The 22775-nt window shown below is 46.4% G+C and overlaps 1 protein-coding gene across 3 annotated transcripts in view; it reads left to right on the top strand.

Annotated features, from left to right (window-relative positions):
• Positions 1-22775, top strand: part of NADK (NAD kinase) — a 49406-nt gene that overhangs the window by 22897 nt on the left and 3734 nt on the right. For 2 of the 3 annotated variants that reach the window (XM_081954981.1, XM_081954980.1), the window contains exons 3-9: positions 2096-2179; positions 15391-15520; positions 16648-16756; positions 17751-17836; positions 20382-20484; positions 21444-21598; positions 22225-22324. In XM_081954981.1, the coding sequence (XP_081811107.1) occupies positions 2096-2179; positions 15391-15520; positions 16648-16756; positions 17751-17836; positions 20382-20484; positions 21444-21598; positions 22225-22324 (767 nt within the window). Of the gene's footprint in view, positions 1-2095; positions 2180-7478; positions 8272-15390; positions 15521-16647; positions 16757-17750; positions 17837-20381; positions 20485-21443; positions 21599-22224; positions 22325-22775 lie in introns of those variants that run through there. The other variant, XM_081954982.1, reaches the window with a different exon arrangement.

Here is a 22775-nt window from a genome sequence, read left to right as displayed (position 1 = left end):
TGCCGCAGGTGACAGGTGAAAAGGTGAGGGACAGTTAAGCTTCCCTAGTCCCCTGGGGCGAAGACATATCATCTCCTGGTGACCACATGACTTGCCGGTCATTTGGTTCCTTTTAGATTGCTAATCGCCCCCGTGAGGATTATTGGAAACGGGGGCGGGAAATGCGGTCAGGTTTTATAAGGTCTGTCTTGAGTCACAGACACCTTCGTAGGTTTGTGCCGGTTAATCTGCTTTAATCCCCTGATGTAACATGGAAGGATGCTTCCTGAGTGGGACCAATCCCCCCCCTTCCCCAGATCTTCCGAAAAGGCCCTGAATCCCAGGGGAGCCAAACAGTTAACACACGTTTTAAATCCCATCAGCCGTGGTTCATTCCTTAACAACATTTCCAAATATTGATTTTCAAAAATCGAAAGGTCCCTGGCTGTTTGGCTCCTGGTCTCCTGTGATCACTCAAAGATCAAACGGCGATGTCTGTGCCAAAATTGGGATCCACCCCGGAACAGTATAGCAACCTCTGGAGATCTCTGATTATACAGCAGCACAATTGTTCTTGCAACATCTAAACAACTCCAGGCCAGGACTATCCAAGGAGGTCTTAAAGATGGTTTGAAACAATTGGGAATCACGGCTTTTCTTTCTTTCCCGGCGGGTTGGAACGAAGGAAGTCTCGCCTCTCGTTCCCCCCCCCCACTTCGAATATCGTAAAAATACACTACTTTCATTGCGCCAGCACAACCTGTTCTAAAAACCCCTCCTTTTGAAGTCACGGAAAGTTGCACCCAGCTCTATCGGGACCAGACTAGCTTACCAAAAAAATATATATGTATAATTAGTGGATGGAAATCCTTGTGGCAACATACCTGCAAGCAGAAATGAAGAAAGCGTTTTGAGAGATTGCAACGTCTCTAACGGGAAACTTCTATTTCAACCCCCAGCAGGAACATGGGGATGGTGACACCGGATGTTACAACCTTGTAGGAAATGGCCTCGTTTGCCGTATTTTTATTGACCATTTAAGGCAGGGGTGTCCAAACTTGGGAACTTTAAGACTTGTGGACTTCAACTCCCAGAATTCCCCAGCCTGGCTGGGGAATTCTGGGAGTTGAAGTCCACAAGTCTTAAAGTTCCCAAGTTTGGACACTCCTGATTTAAGGGCGAATTATTGGACATTTATTGGACATTTAAGGGTGGCTCAGTGGCTAAGACGCTGAGCTTGTCGATCGGAACGTTTGGCGGTTCGACACTCCTCCTGATATCTTAAGCCAATGTTTCTCGGCCCTGGCATTTTACAGACGGGTGGACTTCAACTCCCAGGATTCCCCAGCTGCCTGGGGAATTCTGGGAGTTGAAGTCCGCCCGTCTGAAAACAGCCAAGATTGAGAAATACTGAATTAAGCTGTAAACCAGGGGTCCTCAAACTTTTTAAACAGGGGGGCTAATTCACGGTCCCTCAGACTGTTTGGGTGCCCCCCCCCCGGACCGGCTGGGTGGGTGTGGCTATGTGGTCATGTGACTGGGTGGGCGAAGCCAATATACCAGTCCAAACAATACACACAAATTAAATTTTAATTTGTATTGCTCCTGGGGCTGAAAAGCAGGCTAGTGAAGGGATGTGGCTGCCTTGGGTTATGTATAAAGGACTTACGTTTGTGTGTGTGTGTGTGTCTCCCCCCTCCCCTCTCTGGAAGCCGAGGCCTCCACGTGTCCCATTTTTAGTGGTAGGATTCTCCCGCACTTCCTTAAATCAAACTCAAACTCACTACATTGCTTCGGCGCGATGGGAACACATTCTGTAGACCAGATCAAGGTTCTCCAACCGTGGCAACTTTAAGACTGGTAGACTTCAACTCCCAGAGCTGAATTTCCTGAGGAATTCTGGGAGTTAAGAAGTCTTAAAGTTGTCAAAGTTGGAGACCCGTGGACCAAACTACATTTTTCAGTAGCTTACTGAAATTTCGTGATGTTGAGCAAAATCTGACTGTTGCTGGTGTCTTTAGGGTGGGGGAGTTCAATTGTAAACTTAAAGTCCTTGAAGACAGCTTTGCATCTTCTTGAGATGCTAGGAACTAAATCCTGCCGTTTCTCTTCCTAGGAGGACACGTTCCTTACACGGACCATGCCCCGTCACCACGTTTGGACCAAAAGCTTGCATGTTGCAGAATCCCCAAGCCATCATGTAAGTGGAAACCTTTTTTTTTTTTTTTAATCTTTTCCAGGAACGACAGCCGATTAAATTAAGGAACTGTCGCGGAGAAATCCAGACGCCTTAATCTGAATGATAGTATTTGTTTGTACTTTGCTTGGTTAAACACAGCATCGCCTTAAACTGTTTCCTTGTTTTCTCTCGTAAAAGCTGTGATTCATGCCTACGACGCTTACGTGCTTAGCCAAGGTGGATTTATATATCTCCGATCGCGTCCATAAAAGGACAGCCGTGATACAATTCGTTTTCAAATGGAAGAGAAGGTGATGACCGATTGTCAAGGTGTGGTTTCCCCAGGTCGATGTTTGTCTTCTGTTTCCTACAGAAGATTTAATTTGAGTTCCATGTTTTGGAAGAAGTTTTGGAGAACTTGACCTCGTGAACGTGACCTCCTTCCCAGAAAGGGCCTCAGGGTGACCAAAATCCTCTCCCAAAAGAGACATGTGAAACGCGGTGGCCTAGTGGCTAAGCTTGTTAATCAGAAATGTCGGCAGTTGGGCAGTTCGAATCCCCAGCGCCGCGTAACGGAGTGAGCTCCCATGACTTGTCCCAGCTTTTGCCAATCTAGCAGTTCGAAAACACGTAAAAAATGCAAGTAGAAAAAATAGGGACCACCTTTGGTGGGAAGGGAACAGCGTTCTGTGCACCTTTGGCATTGAGTCATGCCGGCCACATGACCACGGAGACGTCTTCGGGCAGCGCTGGCTCTTCAGCTTTGAAAGGGAGATGAGCACCGCCCCCTAGAGTCGGGAACAACTAGCACATATGTGCGAGGGGAACCTTTACCTTTATGGAGTGAGTGGACGACTTGGAAGGTCATTTAATTGATTTTCCTACACGACGTAGAGGCGCGATTGGCCTGCATTGTGCTTGGAGAATTGTATGATTCTCCCATTCAGTTTTCTTCTGCTGCCGAGTGACTTCTTTAATATTACAGCTTTTTTTTTTGGAAAATGAGTCTCCAAACGTTAAGGGACGTACTCTTGATTTCTCACTAAAAACCTGGTTGGCAAGCCCTGGTGTGAGTTAGTCTCCGAAGAGACACTCCAGTTATCTAGAATTATTTTCCAGCAGTGTCCAGGGTGGCCTTTCAGTGCAGAAGATCCATAAGAATTTGGTTCGTGTGTTTATAAACTGAATTTATGATTATAAGTTGAAAAGCGTCACTTCTCCTTTAGCTGTGCCACCTGCTAACTTTGTCGGAAATGGGGAAACAGTTGGGGAACAAAACGGTACACTATTTTCAGCTTATAGTTTCTCATTAAGAGAGGCTGGCCAGCGCCGTTGGTGTGAATTCTTATTTTTTTTTAACGTGTATTAGGCAAGGTGGAAGTCTTTAGACCTTTAAACAACATGCATGTCTTAACTCAAGTCTTGAATAGCCATGGATGTTCTCTCTATTTCTGCCAGTAGGTCTGCCTAGCCAGCTGATCTGATGATTAAATTAATTCCTTTACTGCACTTGCACACAGACAGTGGCCGCAATTGTCCAGATTGCAACGAAGCCAAGAATGAAACTATTCAAGATTTTGGCACGTTGTGTGAATCCAGTTGGTCGACTTTGGTGGACTTTCTGTGGTCAAGTTGTGGCCCGCCAGCAGAGTTGGCAGCAGATTCGGAGAGTGAGGAGGGTTGGGGAGGAAGCTGGGCCAGTCCTGGAGTCTGGGGAAGGCTCTGAGGAGGGCTCTGTGTCGGAGGCAGAGAGGGGGCCAGAGCCGTATGCCAGTTATCAGCTGCCTTCAGACATCAGTGAGGCAGATGAACAGCTGGAGCCTGTTCCCAGTGTGCGCATGCGCAGAGTGGCTAGACGAAGGGAACAGCTAAAGAACAGGGGTCGACTTGGGAGGAAGGCCACAGGTGGACGGTGAATGGTCCCTCCCAGAGGGAATTAAAGAGGAGCAAAAGGGGAATGGAGTTTGCAGGAGATCATTAGTTTGCTTCATTGGTTGGTGACTCTCCGAGACTCCTGGACAGGTTCTGCAGAGATCGGCCTGGCAGCTCTCCAAGCCAGAGAAGGTCTGTGACCGTAAATCCTCCCTTGAAAGACTTTGCTGGATGTGAATGAGCAGAATTCACAGTCAATGAATAAAAGGAGTTTTTGTAGGGACCAGGAGTTTTGCGTCTGCTCAACTTTCTTTCCGTTCAAGGCTTGAATTGCCTTTCTTTCCATCCCTTGAATTTCCCACAGATGGACTAGCCCCTTGATGCCACAAATTCCTCCCGGTGACTTAAATACAACAGATGCTACCGTACTTCCACACCCTGGACTATTCTCACCAGGGTCATTGAGCCCAGTTGTGCAAAACCTCCACAGATCTGGATGAAACCTAGTTCTGTGCTAATCTTCTGGGGAAATCCATTTATTCTGGCAGGGTTAGGTAGCTGAGCAGCGTTGGGATTCAAAAATGTTAGCAACCAGTTCTCTGCCTGGTTGCTGGGTGGGCATGGCCTACTCAGCCTCCTGCACCATGGTCTGGGGGGCATTTTCACCCTCCCCAGGCTCTGGAGGCTTTTGCCAAGCCTTGTGGAGGGCAAAAAAGGCCTCCCATGGGCTCTGGAGACCATCCAGAAACTGGCCTCTTTCCGGACTTCCAGAAGGCCTGTTCCCTGAGTCTCCGGGAAGGCGAAAACGGCCTCCCCTGGGCTCTGGAGGGCCTCCAGAAGGCGGAAACAGGCCCATTTCCAGACTTCCGGAAGGCCCCTTTTTCTCCCTCCCAGACCCTACATGCAGGCCCTGTACTTACCCGGCATGATTAGCAGGCCACGTGGAAACTCCCGGGAAAGGCGGAGCCCGCCCGTCCTTGCAACAACCAGTTCGATGTAAAATTAGCATGCGGTTTGCCCGAACCGCTCTGAACCGCCTGAATCAATCTCCTGTAAGCTGAGCTCTGAAGCCAAATTGAGGCTAAACTCAACAGCATAACCTCAACCCCCCCCCCCCCCCAATTCTAGCTACATTCTCACGATCCAAGAAAGTTATTCGGGACACACACACACACACACACACACACACACACACCCGATTCCATCGCTTTTTGTGGCTCCTGGGTCTCCCTTTCCCCCCCCCCCCCCCATGGGAAAGTGCCAGCGTCGAGCAGGTTGTTAGAGCCACTCAGATGCAGCCCTGAGATTTTGGCGATTTGTTTTGTTCCTCTTGGCAATTTAAAATTCCTCCTGGTTCTCTTCTTTCTCTGCTCCTTCACTCGCAGCGGAAGGCAAGACCGCAAAGCGGGCCAATTGTGGTCAGGCTTGACCGTCGGAGAGAGGCAGACAAGGGTTAATATTTGTTGACTCGGCCGAATCACGTAATCTGTGTCCTTCGTTTCTTCACCTCTCTCAGTCAATTGTGGTTTAACTTGATTTTTTTCTTTCTTTCTTCCTTTCCCCGAACTCCCCACTCTTGTAACCGCACTCCTGGGCATCCAGTTGCATGAAGGGACTGCTTCTTATAAAATTGGCCGATGAACTAGTTTGGGCTCTCCCACCCTCCGCGTTCCAGTCAATTTTCTAATTCCTGCACTTTTGCAGGTTGCAAAAATAAATAAATAAATCACCTATGCCAGTGATGGCCAAAATTGTGGAAACCTTCTTTTTTTGGGGGGAGGGCTGTATTTTTGAGGTTTGATGGCTAACAATACCACTTTTTTTGGGGGGGGGAGTAGTAGAGAAATTATAAATATCAATGGAAAGATAATTCAATCAAGAATGTAAGGCAACGAAGTTCGTTCAATTACCTGTATTCTATGAAAAGTTATAGATCAGAAGCGGCCCAGCAATAAAACCCAGTTAATAGAAGCCTTCATTCAATCTTGGTTTCTCAAGATAACAGCTGCAGAACTAAAAGACTTGGTTCACTCCATGGGAAGGCACTGTAAGGCCGTAATTCATGCTAAGGGTTACCCAAATAAGTATTAACTGACATGGTGATAATTTTTGTATATCACGTTTCTTTCTATGTGTTTCACTTTTCTTCTTTATAACTGCTGTTCTAAAAGCAAATCCTTCCTAAAACTTATTGCATTACATTCTTAATTAAATTACCTTTCCATCGATACATAATTGTATGGTACTACCGTGTTTCCCCGAAAATAAGACAGGGTCTTATTTTCTTTTGACCCCCGAAATAAGCGCCTGTCCTTATTTTCGGGAAGGTCTTATTATTTTTGAGGTGCAGGAGGCGCCAGGCATGGTCACCTCATGGCTGTTGCTGGGTTGTGCGTCGCTGGGCCCCCTACTCTTTTTGCGGCGGCCATTAGCATGACAGAAGGAGTGCAGTGGCTAGGGTTGCATGAGTGGCCATTAGATAAAGGCGTGTGGGGTGCATGGGGCATGTTCCCCCCATCCCTTTCCCCCCCTCCCCCAGCCTCACCTCCTCACCTCATGTTGTTTGCGCAGCAAGCAGCCAGAGGAAATGGCGGGGACCGATTGCACCTGCGTACAAATATTTTCCGGGGTGGGCTTATTTTAGTGCACACGCTCAAAAGCCCAATAGGGCTTATTATCCGGGGAGGTCTTATTTTTGGAGAAACAGAGTACTGAAAAAAAGTGGCGTTATTAGCCATCCAACCCACAAAAAAGATTTTTTTGGGGGGGAAACCTTTTTTTCCCTTTTGGGAATTTTTCCCAAAAGGTTTCCACAATTTTGGTCACTCCCCTGTTTCCCCCAAAATTAGACCTCCCCGGATAATAAGCCCAATCGCGCTTTTGGGCACATACGCCTAAAATAAGACCTCCCCTGAAAATAAGCCCTCCCCGAAAATATTGCAACGCAGCAGCAGCCATGAGGTGACCACGCTTGCCGCCTCCTGCACCTCAAAAATAATAAGCCCTCCCCGAAAATAAGGACGAGTGCTTATTTTGGGCGGGGGGGGGGTGTTCAAAAGAAAATAAGATTCTGTCTTATTTTCGGGGAAACACAGTATTAGAAGCTGAACAACAGAGGAAAAAAAAACGAAGATGACCAACCTCAGCAAAAGACAAAGAGAGAGGAACGATACTGACTCAGTCCCTACTGTGAACATTTCGCCGAGACACACACCTTTCCCTCCGTTCCAGGTGACAGCCAGGCCTTCCCGTGGTTTGTAAGGGTTAAAGGCAGCGTTGCCGCTGATTCAACTTTGGACTTACATCACTGGTTTTTTTATCATCAGGTTAGCGCAGCTGGGGAGTGAGTGCTCCTCCTCCTCCTCCTCCTCCTCCTCCTCCTCCTCCTCCTCCTGGAGGTTGTACAATATAATAATGTGCGCTGAGATTAATCCACTAGCCAAGGAGGCACCGTGCGTTTCTAGAGTCGAAAAGACGAGTCTGAAACATTCAGGGGAAAAGAGAACAACAACAACAAAAAGAGACAAGAACAGCAGGCATTAGGAGGAATACAGCAGCTGATCCGATTCGACTTCCCGCCACCGCTTCACACCCTTTTCTTTCAGTTTTGGATTTATCTGGCAAGATTTTTTTAAAAGTCCACATTTACTTCTCCAAATTATTTTCTTTTCCTCCCCCACCTCCCCCAAGTATCCCAAGCTGCCTGTTTGAGCAGGCAGTAGCTTTCCGCTCCAGTCTCTGCTTTTCATCGGAAACTCCACTATGAAGCGGGGGACGGATTGTGGTTTGTTAACGCAAAGACGCAAAGTCTGAGGTGGATTAAGAACTTTTGTTTGTAAACACCACCACCGTTCCGCGCGACAAGAAGCTGGAGAAATTAAGTCGTCTTTTTTTTAAAGACTTAACGCCGAGCACTTTTCCTTTTTCTTGAAAGAAAATTATTTTATGATTTGAAAGGTCCTGAATAATTCTTTACGGTGGGTTTTTCCAGAAAACAGCAATACTGATTTATTTATTTTTTTGGGGGGGGGGTAGCGGATTGTGTTGTGGAATCAAACCAATTTTTAAAGAAAAATGGAAGTCGGACTTAAGCGTGCCGTGTTTCATCTGTTTCGGTAGCTGTTTGCCTCCTGAACGTTTTATTTTGAGGCTTGTTTTTTGCCCTTCGGTTCACCGCGTGCTTGGGAGAGGAGGATGAAAATTTTTCAGCACTGTTCGTATGGCCGGGCCACCTGGAACTGGTGAGTCTTGGGAGGAAAGGGAAGTGTGTGTTGCGAGTAGAAAAAAGTGCAGAAGAAAAAAGCGAAGAGGATTTTGACAGCTGGTGAGTTGTTGGCAAGGCGATCCTCAGAAGGCATTAATTATGGCTTGTCTTAGAAAAAAGTTTCTGAAAAGTTGGGTGGATCTTTTCGAAATGCTGAATCACATTTTTTCCCTGGTTCCACCTTGATATAAACTGCAGGTTAGGACGAAAATACCTTACAGGGTAAATGTTCTCTGAAGTACAGTTTCTAATTCCCCTTTCCTTTCTTTTTATTATTTCCCAATCTTCCTTCCTTCCTCCCTTCCCCGCTCTTCCATGACCTCCCTTCTCTCCATTTTTCCTTCCTTCCTCCCTCCCTCCCTCCCTCCCTCCCTTCCCCTTCTTCTTTCTTCCTACCTCTCCCCCTCTTCCATGACCTTCCTTCTCTCCATTTTTCCTCCCTCCCTCCCTCTCCCTTCTTCTTTCTTCCTTCCCCCCCTTTCATGACCTCCCTTCTCTCAATTTTTCCTTCCTTCCTTCTTCCTCCCCCCGCTGTTCCATGACCTCACTTTTTCTTCCTCCCTTCCTCCCTTCCTCCCTCTGTCCCTCCCTTCCTTCCTCCTTCCTTCCTTTCTTCCTTCCTCTCCCCTTCTCCATGACCTCCCTTCTCTCCATTTTCCTTCCTTCCTTCTTTCTCCCTTTTCCATTACCCTCTTCTCTCCATTTTTCCTTCCTTCCTTTCTCCCTTTTCCATGACCTCCCTTCTCTCCACTTTTCCTTCCTTCTTTCCTCCCTCCCTCCCTCCTCCTTCCTTCCTTTCTTCCTTCCTCTCCCCCTCTTCTACGACCTCCCTTCTCTCCATTTTTCCTTCCTTCCTTCTTCCTCCCTTCCTCCCTCTTCCATTACCTCCCTTCTCTCCATTTTTCCTTCCTCCCTCCCTCCCTCCCTCCCTCCCTCCCTCCCTCCCTCCCTCCCTTCCTTTTGGATTTTCCTGCTTGGAAGTATATAGAGAACATCATATGACAAGTTAAAACCCAAGTTCAAAGTTCTATGTTTCCTTTTCTGTTTAAGAAACGGTTGTGTGATTGTTAATTTCTTCCTTTGCCGTGTTTGTGGTGGTGTAGCCTGCCTGTCTTCTGTGCAGCTTTAAAATAGGGTTTTATAATCACCTTTTGGGGGTTATGTAATGTGGTAGAGAGAGAGATGGCTTAGGAATTAGCCTGGGTTCACTGCCAAGACCTTTTGGCCTTCTTAGAAACATAAAAACGAATGTATGTCCTGATTGGAAGTCTTGGCTTGAAGAGAGCACATAGGGTTGGCTATTGATTTATTTTTAAACACTTTTATCTCCTGCTTTTTACTGATAAAACAGCAGGGGAAAATATTTGCCTAATATTTTGTAAGTGTTAACCTAACTGGAATGGTTCTAAATTGCAACATTGCATTTAGTTAATTGTTAATATAATATCGAGAGAACTATACTGTAACAGTGAAAAATTCTTTAATTCCTGCCCTAGAAATCATGGGTTTATTTTAGTAGAATTCTAGATAGATGGATGGATGGATGGATGGATGGATAGATACTTTAACTTTAACTTTTATTTAATTTCTAGACTGCCCCTCTCCCAAAAGGGACTCGGGGCGGTGTACAGTCATATTAAAAACAGTGAATATACATAATATAAATAGAAAATAAATATAGGGCTGGAGGAGGTAACAATAGTTACTGTAGATAGATGATAGATAGATAGATAGATAGATAGATAGATAGATGATAGATAGATAGATAGATAGATAGATAGATAGATAGATAGATAGATATTAGATAGATGGATGGACAGACAATTTGCTACTGTATAAATATTCTTTAATTCCTGCCCTAGAAATCATAGGTTTAGTTTAGTAGAATTCTTATGTATGTGAGGTAGGTAGGTAGATAGGTAGGTGGGTGAGTAGGTATAGATAGATAGATAGATAGATAGATGATAGATAGATAGATAGATAGATAGATAGATAGATAGATAGATAGATAGATGATAGATAGATAGGTAGATAGATGATAGACAGACAGACAGACAATGGATAGACAAAGACAGACAATTTGCTATTGTAGAAATAATAGATATGTCTAATTGCCACTGCCACCAAAGTTCTCTGTTAATTTTCTAATATTCTTTTAAAACCGATTGGATGACCATCTTGTAGCATGGAGTTCCCCAGTTTGCAGCCTGCAAAGAAACGTCACTTTTCAGCTCCACTTCAGAAGAGAAACCCAGCCTAATTTCTTTCTCCACGCGCAGAAAGATTTTCAACAAATCCGAAGGATTAGGCATGAAATACCTTTCCTCTTACCTTTGGCTTGTATTCTTAAATACCCAGATTCACCCCAGGCTAAACTTACTTGCAAAAAGGAAGGAAGGGAAGGAAGGAAGGAAAGGATGGACGGAAGGAAGGAAGGAAGGAAGGAAGGAAGGAAGGAAGGAAGGAAGGAAGGAAGAACAAGAATGCATAAGAATGCAGTTATTTTTAAAATCAAGAACTGCCCCTTTTTTTAATAAAGAAAATGTGCTAAATGAAACTTTTTGCGAAGCGATAAGAAAACTTTTGTGATAACAAAAGTTGTGTTTGATAGCAAAACATTCACAGCTGTAGGCTGGCCAGCTTCTCAAAAGAGACTGCGTGAGAAAAAGGAGATTTTTACCGCTGTGGTTTGCCTGTTTATCGGATTTGCAACTGGAACGCAAAGTCCTTGGGGTGGAGTGGGGGAATCCTTGCATTGTTGAGTTTGCTTCCTTGCCAACAGAATTTTACTAAGACGATCTCAGATTCCTTGGGTCGATCACTTCTAGGCTTGGCTACAGCCGCAGAAGTGTGACAATTAACACAACCTATCAGCCCTTTTGTCCAACACAGCTAATCCTCAACTTTTGTTGAACTGTTGTTCATTTAGTGACCGTTCAAAGTTACAACGTCACTGGAAAAAAGTGACTTACGGCCGTTTTTTTTGCATTTTACATCCGTTGCAACAATTCTCCATGGTCACTTGATCAAAATTCAGACTCTTGCGGACAGTTGACTCATATTTATGACGGTTGCAGCGTCCCGGGCTAACGTGATGCCCTTTGGCTCAGTGGCTAAGACGCTGAGCTTGTCACTCAGAAAGGTCGGCGGTTCGAATCCCTAGTGCTGTGTAACGGAGTGAGCTCCTGTGACTTGCTCCAGCTTCTGCCAACCTAGCAGTTCGAAAGCAGGTAAAAAATGCAAGTAGAAAAATAGGGACCACCTTTGGTGGGAAGGGAACAGCGTTCTGTGCGCCTTCCGGAGTTGAGTCATGCCAGCCTCATGACCACGGAGACGTCTTCGGACAGCGCTGGCTCTTCGGCTTTGAAACGGAGATGAGCACCGCCCCCTAGAGTCGGGAATGATTAACACATATGTGCGAGAGGAACCTTTACCTTTTACCTCCAGTACGGTTCCTATTTATTGAGGGATCCTTATCCTAAAAGCTAGTCTGAGCTCCTTAAATGTCTCTCCTTAAATATCAGTCAAGTCTCGGAAGAAACCCTCCTGATATAAAATGGTGCCATGTAGAATTTCCATCTAAGTAGAAGATGGTGAACACGCTAGAGAGATTCTAACATGATGTGTTATGGATGTAGAATTGCAAAAAAAAAAAACCCTCATCTAAACTCAAGTTTCCAATGTCTTTGCCTTGGAGATTGGATGTTAATATGAATTTAGTTAATCAGTTCACTGGTTTAGATCATCTCTTAAGAACTGAATTTTAATATATCCGTAAGAGCTGAATTTTAATATATCAACCTTCTTCCTGGGAAATCTACGGTCATATCTGAAAGCATCTAACCATGTCCTACTTCCTTGTTAGTAGGCATTTTATAGGGACATCTGCTATAAACTTTTATTTCATATCTTTTTTTAAAAAAAACCACATGAAATGTGTCGAGTCCATTCCGAGATTTTCCAAACTGGCATTGAGTTCACGGTTTGAGACGGGGGGCTGGACTAGAAGATCTCCAAGTTTCCTTCCGACTCTTGTTCTTTTTTGACAGAGAGATGTGCCTTTATTTCTAAAACGTATCTTATCTCCAGGATTTAAGGTTCCTATCCTTAAAAACTCCATCCGAGAGAACAGCAAGCTTCCTTGTCAACATCTCAACTCTAGAAAAGGAGCGAATTTAAACCACGTGTGAATTTTGATAATGGTTTCTGGCTCAACAATAGGGCTCCTGTCTTTACCAAGCTGTCTTTCCAGTAGACAGTCGGCAGAAATATTCGCGTACCACGGCGTTCGATGCCGCTTCACCATCTCTGCTCTGGCATAAGAGAGAGATTGTGTCTTCCTTTTCCACATTGCTCCACTCCCAATGTGCTTTTGCGTGGGAACGGTGCGTGGGGTTAACCTGTTGGACGGCCGGCAATCAAAAAGTTACAGCCACACCTTCTCTACTTTTGACACATTTGCACATTGCATAAGACAGCCGGAGATTTTGCCATGGCACCAAAATGGGCGTTTGGGAGCTGGAGAGTTCAGCTGCCTAGGGCAGTGTTTCCCAACCTTGGCAACTTGTACGATGGGTGGACTTCAACTCCCAGAATTCCCCTGCCTGCAATGGGGCATTGTGGGAGGTGTGTAGAGAATCTGTCCAGGATGCCAAAAGTTTGGAAATCACTGTCCTTCTGGCTGAATGCAGTGCACTCTAAAGTATGGGCAAAATATAGAATAGAATAACAGAGTTGGAAGGGACCTTGGAGGTCTTCTAGTCCAACCCCCTGCTTAGGCAGAAAAGCTTGCACTGGGCGAGAAAACAGATTTAATAAGTAAATAAGATGGAATGGGTTTAACCCTTTCGGTAGTCTCTTTTTGCAGTTTGTAACTGCAAAAGTTTGTAATTTGTTTTTTTGCTAAAGGGCCACTTTGCAGATTTAAACACGGGGCCCCATCTAACAAAAGGAAATTCAGTGGTGAAAAAAGTAAGGTTCTACATTTAGGCAAGAAAAGGCAAATGCCCAGTATTGGTTGGTACCTTGCTCAATAGTAGTAACTGTGAGAGGGATCTTGGAGTCCTAGTGGACAACTGTTTAAATAGGAGCCAGCCGTGGGCAGCAGCTGCCAAAAAAGCCAACACAGTTCTAGGCTGCATCAACAGAGGGATAGAATCAAGATCACGTGAAGTGTTAATACCACTTTATAATGCCTTGGTAAGGCCACACTTGGAATACGGCATTCAGTTCTGGTCGCCACGATGTAAAAAAGATGCGGAGACTCTAGAAAGAGTGCAGAGAAGAGCAAGCAAGAGGATTTAGGGGACTGGAGGCTAAAACATATGAAGAACGGTTGCAGGAACTGGGTAGGTCTAATTTAATGAAAAGGGACGCGGTGGCTCAGTGGCTAAGACGCTGAGCTTGTCAATCGGAAAGGTCGGCAGTTCGAATCCCTAGTGCTGCGTAACGGAGTGAGCTCCCGTTACTTATCCCAGCTTCTGCCAACCTAGCAGTTTGAAAGCACGTAAAAAATGCAAGTAGGAAAATAGGGACCATCTTTGATGGGAAGGGAACAGCGTTTCATGCGCCTTCGGCATTGAGTCATGCCGGCCACATGACCTCGGAGACGTCTTCGGGCAGCGCTGGCTCTTCGGCTTTGAAACGGAGGTGAACGACTGGCACATAGGTGCGAGGGGAAGCTTAACTTTTAGTTTAATGAAAAGAAGGACTAGGGGGAGCCATGACAGCAGTGTTCCATTATTTGAGAAGAAGAGAGGAGGTCAAGCTATTCTCCAAAGCCCTTGAAGGCAGAACAAGAAGCAACGGACGGAAACTAATCAAGGAGAGAAGCAACCTCGAAGTAAGGAGAAATTAAATCACTGGAACAATTTGCCTCCAGAAGTTGCAAATGCTCCAATACTGGAAGTTTTGAGGAAGAGATTGTCCAACTGAATTATTGTCCATCTGAAATGGTCTAGAGCAGTGATGGCGAACCTATGGCACGCGTGCCACAGGTGGCACGCAGAGCCATTTGTCAGGGCACGCAAGGTGCTGCCCTGTCAGCTGGCAAGCGCGCATGCGTGCGCTGGCCAGCTGAGTTCACCCTTTTTAAAAGCCATTTTTCGCCCTCCCCAGGCTCCAGAGGCTCTATAGGAGCCTGGGGAGGGTGAAAACAGCCTCCCTTGCCCCCCGGACGCCCTCCGGAGGCGTCAGGGAAGCCTCTGGATGGTCCCTGAAGCCTTCGGAGCACTCAAAACGACCCTCTGAGCAAACCGGAAGTCACTGAAGCCTGGGGAGGGCAAAAAAAGCATGTAAAAATGGGGGGGGGAGCGCCTGTAGTGCTCGCATGCACACGGGGTCACGCATTGCATTATGGGTGCGGCACACCCGCACACGACCCCCCTGCCCTCCCCCCACTTATGACACACGAGCCAAAAAAGGTTCACCATCGCTGGTCTAGAGCTTCCAGCCTCAGCAGAGGGTTGGACTAGAAGACCTCAAAGGTCCCTCCCAAGCTCTGTCATTCTGTTATTCTTTGACAGAAAGGTGTGCCTTTTTCTCTAAAACGTAGCTTATCTCCAGGATTTAAGGTTCTTGTCCTCTAGAGGAGGACAGGCCCTGTGGACGGATGGGGGAAAAAAATGAATTAGACAGGTTCTTGAACAAATCACTCCAGAATCTCCCAACTGAATAAGCTTCCAAACGCCCGGCATTCGTGAGCCCTTTCTTTCTGAATTATTTGCTCTCACTATGAACAGATGTTAACGGTGTTGGGAAATTCCTCAATAGAAGCCGTGTGTGCCTGTTTGTACGAGTGGCGGTCTCATTCTATAAAACATGGATTTATTTTTTTTTAAAAGGCCCAGAGGGACACGTGGCCGTATTCTGGCCCTGTAAAATAAAAATAAAAATCAGCTGTTTAAAAGTCTTTCCTCCCCTTATTTATTTATTTTTTTTAAAAAAAACATCCAGCCTGGGGAAATTCGCATTTCAAAGCATCCTTGGAAAATTCTACTTCTGGTGCCAGAGGAAAATCAGCAGGCAAAGGAGAAAGTTTGTGTGTGTGTGTGTGTGTGAATCATACTGATGGCGTCCTGGTCTCGTTTTCCCACAGGCACATCCAGGACCCGGCCAGCCAGCGGTTGACATGGAACAAACCTCCCAAAAGTGTCCTTGTGATCAAGAAGATCCGAGACGCCAGTCTTCTTCAGCCCTTCAAAGACCTCTGCATTTATTTGACCGAGGTGAGCTGGACTTCGCTTAGTCCCTCTCTCTATTTCTCTCTCTGTTTCTCTCCTTTATCTCCCTCCTACTCTCTCTCTTCCTCTAGCTCTCTCTCTCTCCCCCTCTCCCTCTTTCTCTCTCCCCTCTCCTCTAGCTCTCTCTCTTCCCCTCCTCTTCCTCCTCTCTTTCTCTCCTCTAGCTCTCTTTTTCCTCTAATTCCCTCCCTCTCTCTCCCCCTCTCTCTTTCTCTCCTCTAGCTCTCTCTCTTTCTCCCCCCTCTCTTCCTCCTCTCTTTCTCTCCTCTAGCTCTCTCTTTCTCTCCTCTAATTCCCTCCCTCTCTCTCCCCCTCTCTCTTTCTCTCCTCTAGCTCTCTCTCTCTTTCTCCCTCTCTCTCTCTCCCCCTCTCTCTTTCTCTCCTCTAGCTCTTTCTCCCTCTCCCCCCTCTTTCTCTGTCTCCTCTCTCTATTTCTCCTCTCTTTCTCTCTCCCCCCTCTCTCTTCCCCTGTCCCTCTATTTCTCACTCTCTCCCGCTCTCTCTTTCTCTCCTCTAGCACTCTCCTTCCCTCTCTCTCCTCTCTCTCTCCTTCTCTCCCCTCTTTCTCTGTCTGCTCTCTCTCTCTATTTCTCTCTCCTCTCTTTCTCTCTCCCCCCTCTCTCTTCCCCTATCCCTCTATTTCTCCCTCTCTCCCCCTCTCTCTTTCTCTCCTCTAGCATTCTCCCTCCCTCTCTTTCTCTCCTCTCTCTCTCCTTCTCTCCCCTCTTTCTCTGTCTCTCCTCTCTCTCTATTTCTCTCTCCTCTCTTTCTCTCTCCCCCCTCTCTCTTCCCCTATCCCTCTCTTTCTCCCTCTCTCCCGCTCTCTCTTTCTCTCCTCTCTCTCTCCTTCTCTCCCCTCTTTCTCTGTCTCCTCTCTCTCTCTATTTCTCCTCTCTTTCTCTCTTCCCCTCTCCCTCTTTCTTTTTCTCCCTCCCTCCCTCCCTCTCTCTCTCTCTCTTTCTCTCCTCTAGCTCTCCCTCTCCCCTCTCTCTCTTTCTCTCCTCTCTCTCCCTCTCTCCCCCCTCTTTCTCTCTCTCTCCTCTCTCTTTCTCTCCTCTAGCTCTCTTGTTGTTGTTGACTTGTTGTTGTCCATGCCACTTCCTCTTTTCCAGGTGAACAACATGCTGGTGTACGTAGAGAAGAAGATCCTGGAAGATCCGGCCATCATGAACGACGAGAGCTTTGGGTCTGTGAAGAAGCGGTTTTGCACTTTCAGCGAAGGTAAAGGAGCAACGGCCAGGTGGATCGAACGGACTGGTGCACCGCGTAGTAGGAAGTCTATGAGAAAGAAAATCAGAAAGATGATAGGGGGTTGGTCCTCAGCTTACGACCGACCGGTTGCTTATGACGGCCCCCCAGAAAGCTACTTGGTTCAAAGATCCTATGTTGGGAGCCGGGAAGCTGTGTGATGATGTGACCATATTGGTAATCAACCCACTTTTACAACGGTGGGCTGGTTGCAGTGCCCTGCAGTCATGTGACCACCATTCGGGATGGTATTGCAGGAAATTGGCAGAGTGGCGTGGTGGCCTAGAGGCGGCGTTCTCACCTCGCAACCAGGAGGCTGTGAGTTCGATCCTAGGTAGAGGCAGATATTTCTCTCTCTGGGCACAATGAGAAATCTATCTGCCGAACAAAACTCCGCATTGGCAAGACGAAAGGCATCCGGCCAGTAAACATTCTTGCTAGCTCCATTCAATTGCCCAAATTCCACCCCGCAAGGGATTATGGGGTCATTACATGATGGCGATGATTGCAGGAAATGGGCATTTATTTCCAGTTTCCAGCAAAAAGGGTTCATTCACTTAATGACTTAACGGCGGCAAATTTCATAAAATCAGGCCCAGTCATCTGGTGATTTGCTTTACGCCTGTCACAATGTACAGCTATAAACGTGGAGCTGAGTTACGGTCCTAACTCAAGGACTGCCTTTATATGGAGATATATTAATTCTAAGAGGGAAATAGGTAGGAGCCTTGTCACCTTATCCCATGTTTCTCAACAAATCTTATTAAAGAAGAGTCTGTAAGACACCGGCTTGGAAATAATTTAAATTTTGATGTCAAAAAATTGCCAGAAAGCCCACCATGAATATTATTGAATGACCATGGTTAAAACAGGACCAGATGGAAGGGACTTTCATTCTTTGCTTGTTTAATTGGTAAGATTAAGAATCAAAGATCTTGAAATGTTAATTTCCCCCCGTTTTTTGTAGATTATGACGATATCTCCGATCAGATAGACTTTATCATCTGCCTGGGTGGAGATGGGACGTTACTCTACGCTTCATCGCTTTTTCCAGTAAGTTCTTCTCTAGCCTATTTCTTTACATCACTTAAATCACTTCCGTTATCTGAAGCTGTGTGTTCAGGTGTTCTGAGCCAGCTCCTCAAACACGACAATCCTTCTGAGGTTAACTCCCAAGATTCCTTGATTAGGAGCGCCAGCAGCCCCAGCAAAAGGTTTCTCTCTCACCGCAGGCTAACAAGACCGTCCGGCAGGGAGATGAATAGTTGCCTGCCACTTCTATTCATCTCTGCCCCCTGCCTTTTATCCCCAGAGCTAGGGTGGGGCTTCTCTAGCAGCGGTGGTTCTTTCGTCCCGAGGACCAGCCCATAGATTTCCACTGCTCTCCTCTCCTCTGCCTTCTGTGCATCCACACATCAAGCACTGGACCCAGCTGTTCCTCCTCTTCCTCATCAGCTACCTCCAGACCTGGGGACTGTTGACCCTCCCATCTGAGGGCTAACGGATGGCCTAGGCTCTGCCCCTCTCTCTCTCTCTCTCTCTCTCTCTCTCTCTCTCTCCCTCCCTCCCTCCCTCCCTCCCCCCCCCTCTCTCTCAGGTTGCCTTGATGTTGACCTTGACTCCCACGCCTCCTCCTCCTCTGATTTGACTGCTGGAGGGGTCAACATCCGACAGGCCACATCATCAGTTGTGGTTTTTGGTATTTTCCCCCTCTCAAGTTTATTACAGGCTCACTTTCTATCCCCTTTCCACAGCAGCAACAGTTATAAATACCTTATGAGCTCAAGTACCCATTTGTGTATGTATGTATGTATGTATATATGTATGAGCACAAATAAAACACAAACATAGCAAAGGCAACATTAAAAATAAAAATATGGTTTTCTGCCTGGATGGTCTTCTGTAATGAGCCGAAGGACAAAAAGGGGGAGTAGTGAGTTCCCTCCCATATTTGGGCATACCAGGGGTTGTAACACAAATACACATAGATAGATGATGATAGATAGATGATAGATAGATAGATAGATAGATAGATAGATAGATAGATAGATAGATAGATGATAGATAGATGATAGATAGATAGATAGATAGATAGATAGATAGATAGATAGATAGATAGATGATAGATAGATAGATGATAGATAGATGATAGATAGATAGATAGATAGATAGATAGATAGATAGATAGATAGATAGATGATAGATAGATAGATAGATAGATAGATAGATAGATAGATAGATGATAGATAAAGAACCACACATTTATTCTACCAAGACATTGAAGGGAAAAGAAAGTCCAGATTAAATTATACACAGACAAACTTGCTGAATACAAGGATGGTACAGCTGCCTTAAATACGCAATAGAAGAGCGAACCGCAATTATTATTATTATTATTTTATTGCAGCATATGTCTCCCAGTGACTCTGGGTGGTTTACAAATTCTTTTAAAAAGTGTCTCTTCTTGATCAGCAAAATCAGCTTCCCTCTCAACACAGCTCTCACAAAACTGGCATTTCTCCCATGCCTCGTGAAAAAGTTTCATAGCATGGGACATCATGAGGTCCTCTTGTTCGGCTTCCTGCCAGGCAGCCTCAGGTCACCGGCGTCGGCTGGTGGTAACTCCAGCCGGAATCTCCTCCGGATTACTCCTCTGCCCCACTCCTAGCGACCACCGGGGACGAACGGATCTTCAGGTTCAGTTCAGCGATCCGTTCCGTTTCCAAGGGGAATGAGGATCCAGCAGCCCCCCAAGTCCTCCTAGTCACTGCATGGATTGGACATTTCTTTGGTGGGTTTTTAGTGTGCTCTCCTAGGAAGGTGTTAGCTCCGGGACGAGCGCGAAGTCAGATCTTGCTTAATGTCAGGCGTGCCTCCTTCAGTAACCAAGAAAGAAAACTCCCAACTCCATTGTTTGCGGAATTAAAAAAGTACTTTTACTGGTTACGAACAGATAGCTGCGAAAGTAAAGCAAGATCTGAGCCAGAAAGGCGCGAACACATACATATCAAACGATTACCCAAGCCCCTCCCTCTAATGACTCCCACCCCAGTGTCCAATCTGCAACTCTTTTAAGGTGTCTCCAGACAGCATCATTACATTGGTGTGCAGGACGGTTGGCCTTGACCAAGTCCAAACACCGGCCGCCAGCATGCGTAGAAGATCGTGAGAAGAAAACTCCCTTTGCTATATCACCTCCAGTACCATTTATTCCCATCCCAAATACCATGCCCCCTCACTCCCCGGTTTCTGTGGCAGCCGATAGCAAGTAAGCAAAGCAAAGGCTGACATCGTTGTTGTTTTTTTAAAAAAGGAACGGTTCAAAAAACAAAGCAACACAAGGAAAGAGAGAAACCTGTCTTAAAGGACCGGCACTTCCTGCAGACGGCTTTTCAAAGCTAGCACAGTTAGCTTGGTGTATTTCCTCTGGATTTTGCACTAATTCCCCACTAATGCAAAATAATCCAACGGCATTTGTCCCCCGATGTAAGAACGAGGACAAAAATGTCGAGGCGATACTGTTTTCCCCAACTCTTTCTCTCTGCTTTTCTAACATTTCTCACCCTCCCTCCGTTTTTTTTTTTTCCTTTCCCAACAGAGGAGTGTCCCCCCAGTCATGGCTTTCCATTTGGGGTCCCTGGGCTTCCTCACCCCCTTCAATTTTGAGAACTTTCAGTCTCAAGTCACCCAGGTCATAGAAGGTAAGTTCTTAAGGGGTCCTTCCATTTCTACGGGCTGTTCCTAAGAGGTGTGGGGGTCTTCGCTGGTGGACGGTGTCGAATGGGTGGATTTTGTCTGCCTCCGCAATGATTAATTCAGGGCCCCCAAAATGCTTTCTAATGTGCTGTCAAGTTACATCACCAATGGGGCATCGTCATTGAAAGACAGAGGGAGAGAGAGGAGAGAAAGGAGAGAGAGAGTGGGGGAGGCAGGGAGGATGGGAGAGAGGAGAGAAAGAGGGAGGGAGAGGAAGACGGAGAGAGAGAGAGAGAGAAAGGAGAGAGAGAGACATGGAGGGAGAGGGAGGGAGGAGAGAAAGGGAGGGAGGATGAGGGAGAGAGGGGGGGGAGGGAGAGAGAAGAGAAAGAGATGGAGGGAGAGAAAGAGGGAGAGAAAGGGAGGGAGGAGAGAAAGGGAGACAGGTAGAGAGAGAGAAAGGGGGGAGGGAGAGGGAGAGGAGAGAAAGGAGAGAGAGATATGGAGGGAGAGAGAGATAGGGAGGGAGGGAGAGAGGAGAGAAAGAGAGAGATATGGAAGGAGAGGGAGGGAGAGAAACGGAGGGAGGGAGGAGAGAAATGGAGGGAGAGAGAGATGGAGGGAGGGAGGAGAGAAATGGAGGGAGAGAGACGGAGGGAGGGAGAGGAGGTAAAGGAGAGAGATATATGGAAGGAGAGGGAGGGAGGAGAGAAACGGAGGGAGAGAGGAAAGAAAGGAGAGAGAGATATATGGAGGCAGAGGGAGACAGAGGGAGGGAGGAGAGAAAGGAGGGAGGGAGAGGTCTGAATTAAGTCCGTTCCTCTAAATTGGTTCAGATTGGAAGCAGGTTCTGCCTGTATTATTCCATAAAATGAATTGTGTTTCCAGTTATTCAGCATAGGCCATTCTTTTACTAATTGGCCTTGCCATTCTAATCCCTTCTTGTCTTAATTCCTCCTGGCAGGCAACGCAGCCCTCGTCCTCCGGAGCCGGCTGAAGGTGAAGGTGATTAAGGAACACTGGGAGAAAAAGGCCGTGATTCAGAACGGGATCGAGGAAAACGGCGTGGTCTCTCCAGGTCTGGAAAAAGAAATGTTTAAGCAAGCAACTCAATATCTGGTGGGTATCCTTGGAATGATATTTTTATTTCATTTATTTTATTATGAGTGGTGCGGTGGGCCTGTGGGGGGGGGAGCTCTCGCCTCACAATCAGGAGTCTGTGAGTTCGATCCTAGGTAGAGGCAGATATTTCTCTCTCTGGGCACAATGAGAAATATATCTGCTGAAAAAAGACTCCACTCTGGTGACAAGAAAGGCATCCGGCCAGTAAGCACTCAGCTCCATTCAGTTTCCCCGACTCCACCCCTCCAGGAATTACGGCGGCGTTTAAAAAAAAAAAAATCTTTATCTAATTTTATTGTTTTCAATTTCCATAGCTGCCCTACTTAGCCAGGTGACTTACGAACATCTTTTCCCCTTCCTTTCCTTCTCCATATTAATCAGCACGAAGATAATGAGAACGATTTTCATGAAATGAAATATTCACCTGTTGAATTGCTTCTAATCTAGACACACACACACACACACACACGAGTCCTTATACCGCTGTTTTTCAACCTTGGTCCCTTTAAGACCGTGGCTGGGGAATTCTGGGAGTTGAAGTCCGCCCGTCCCAAAGGGGCCAAAGTTGGCCTTAGGCCAAGTTGATGCGTTTCACTCGTAACATACCTTTTTCTGTTGTTCAGGTCTTGAATGAAGTGGTGGTGGACCGAGGCCCTTCCTCTTACCTTTCCAACGTGGATGTCTTCCTTGATGGTCACCTTATCACCACTGTACAAGGCGATGGTAAGCCCACAGAGCTGGTGGGTACGTTCTGACCCAACTCCTCAAACACAACAAACTCTCTGTAATTAAATCAATGATTCCTTTATTAGGTGCGCCAGCAGCTCCGGCAGAATGTTTCTCTCTCACCGCAGGCTAACAAGTCTGTCCAGGTCCAGTGCCTGACGCACATATACGCAGAAGGCAGAGGAGAGGAGAGCAGTGGAAATCTATGGGCCGGTCCAGGAGATGAATAGTTGTCAGCTACATAAATCCAAATACACAAATACAAATCTCCGCCCCCCCTGCCTTTTATAACCAGAGCTAGGGAGGGGCTTCGCTAGCAGCGGTGGCTCTTCCGTCCCAAGTACCGGCCCATATATTTCCACTGCTCTCCTCTCCTCTGCCACATCTATTCATCTCTGCCCCCTGCCTTTGATTTCCAGAGCTAGGGTGGAGCTTCACTAGCAGCGAT

This window comes from Natrix helvetica (genome assembly GCF_964273705.1).
Source record: "Natrix helvetica genome assembly, chromosome: 5".
NCBI lineage: Eukaryota > Metazoa > Chordata > Lepidosauria > Squamata > Natricidae > Natrix > Natrix helvetica.
Note: the sequence above shows the minus strand (reverse complement) of the source record. Positions and strands in the feature narration are given on the sequence as shown.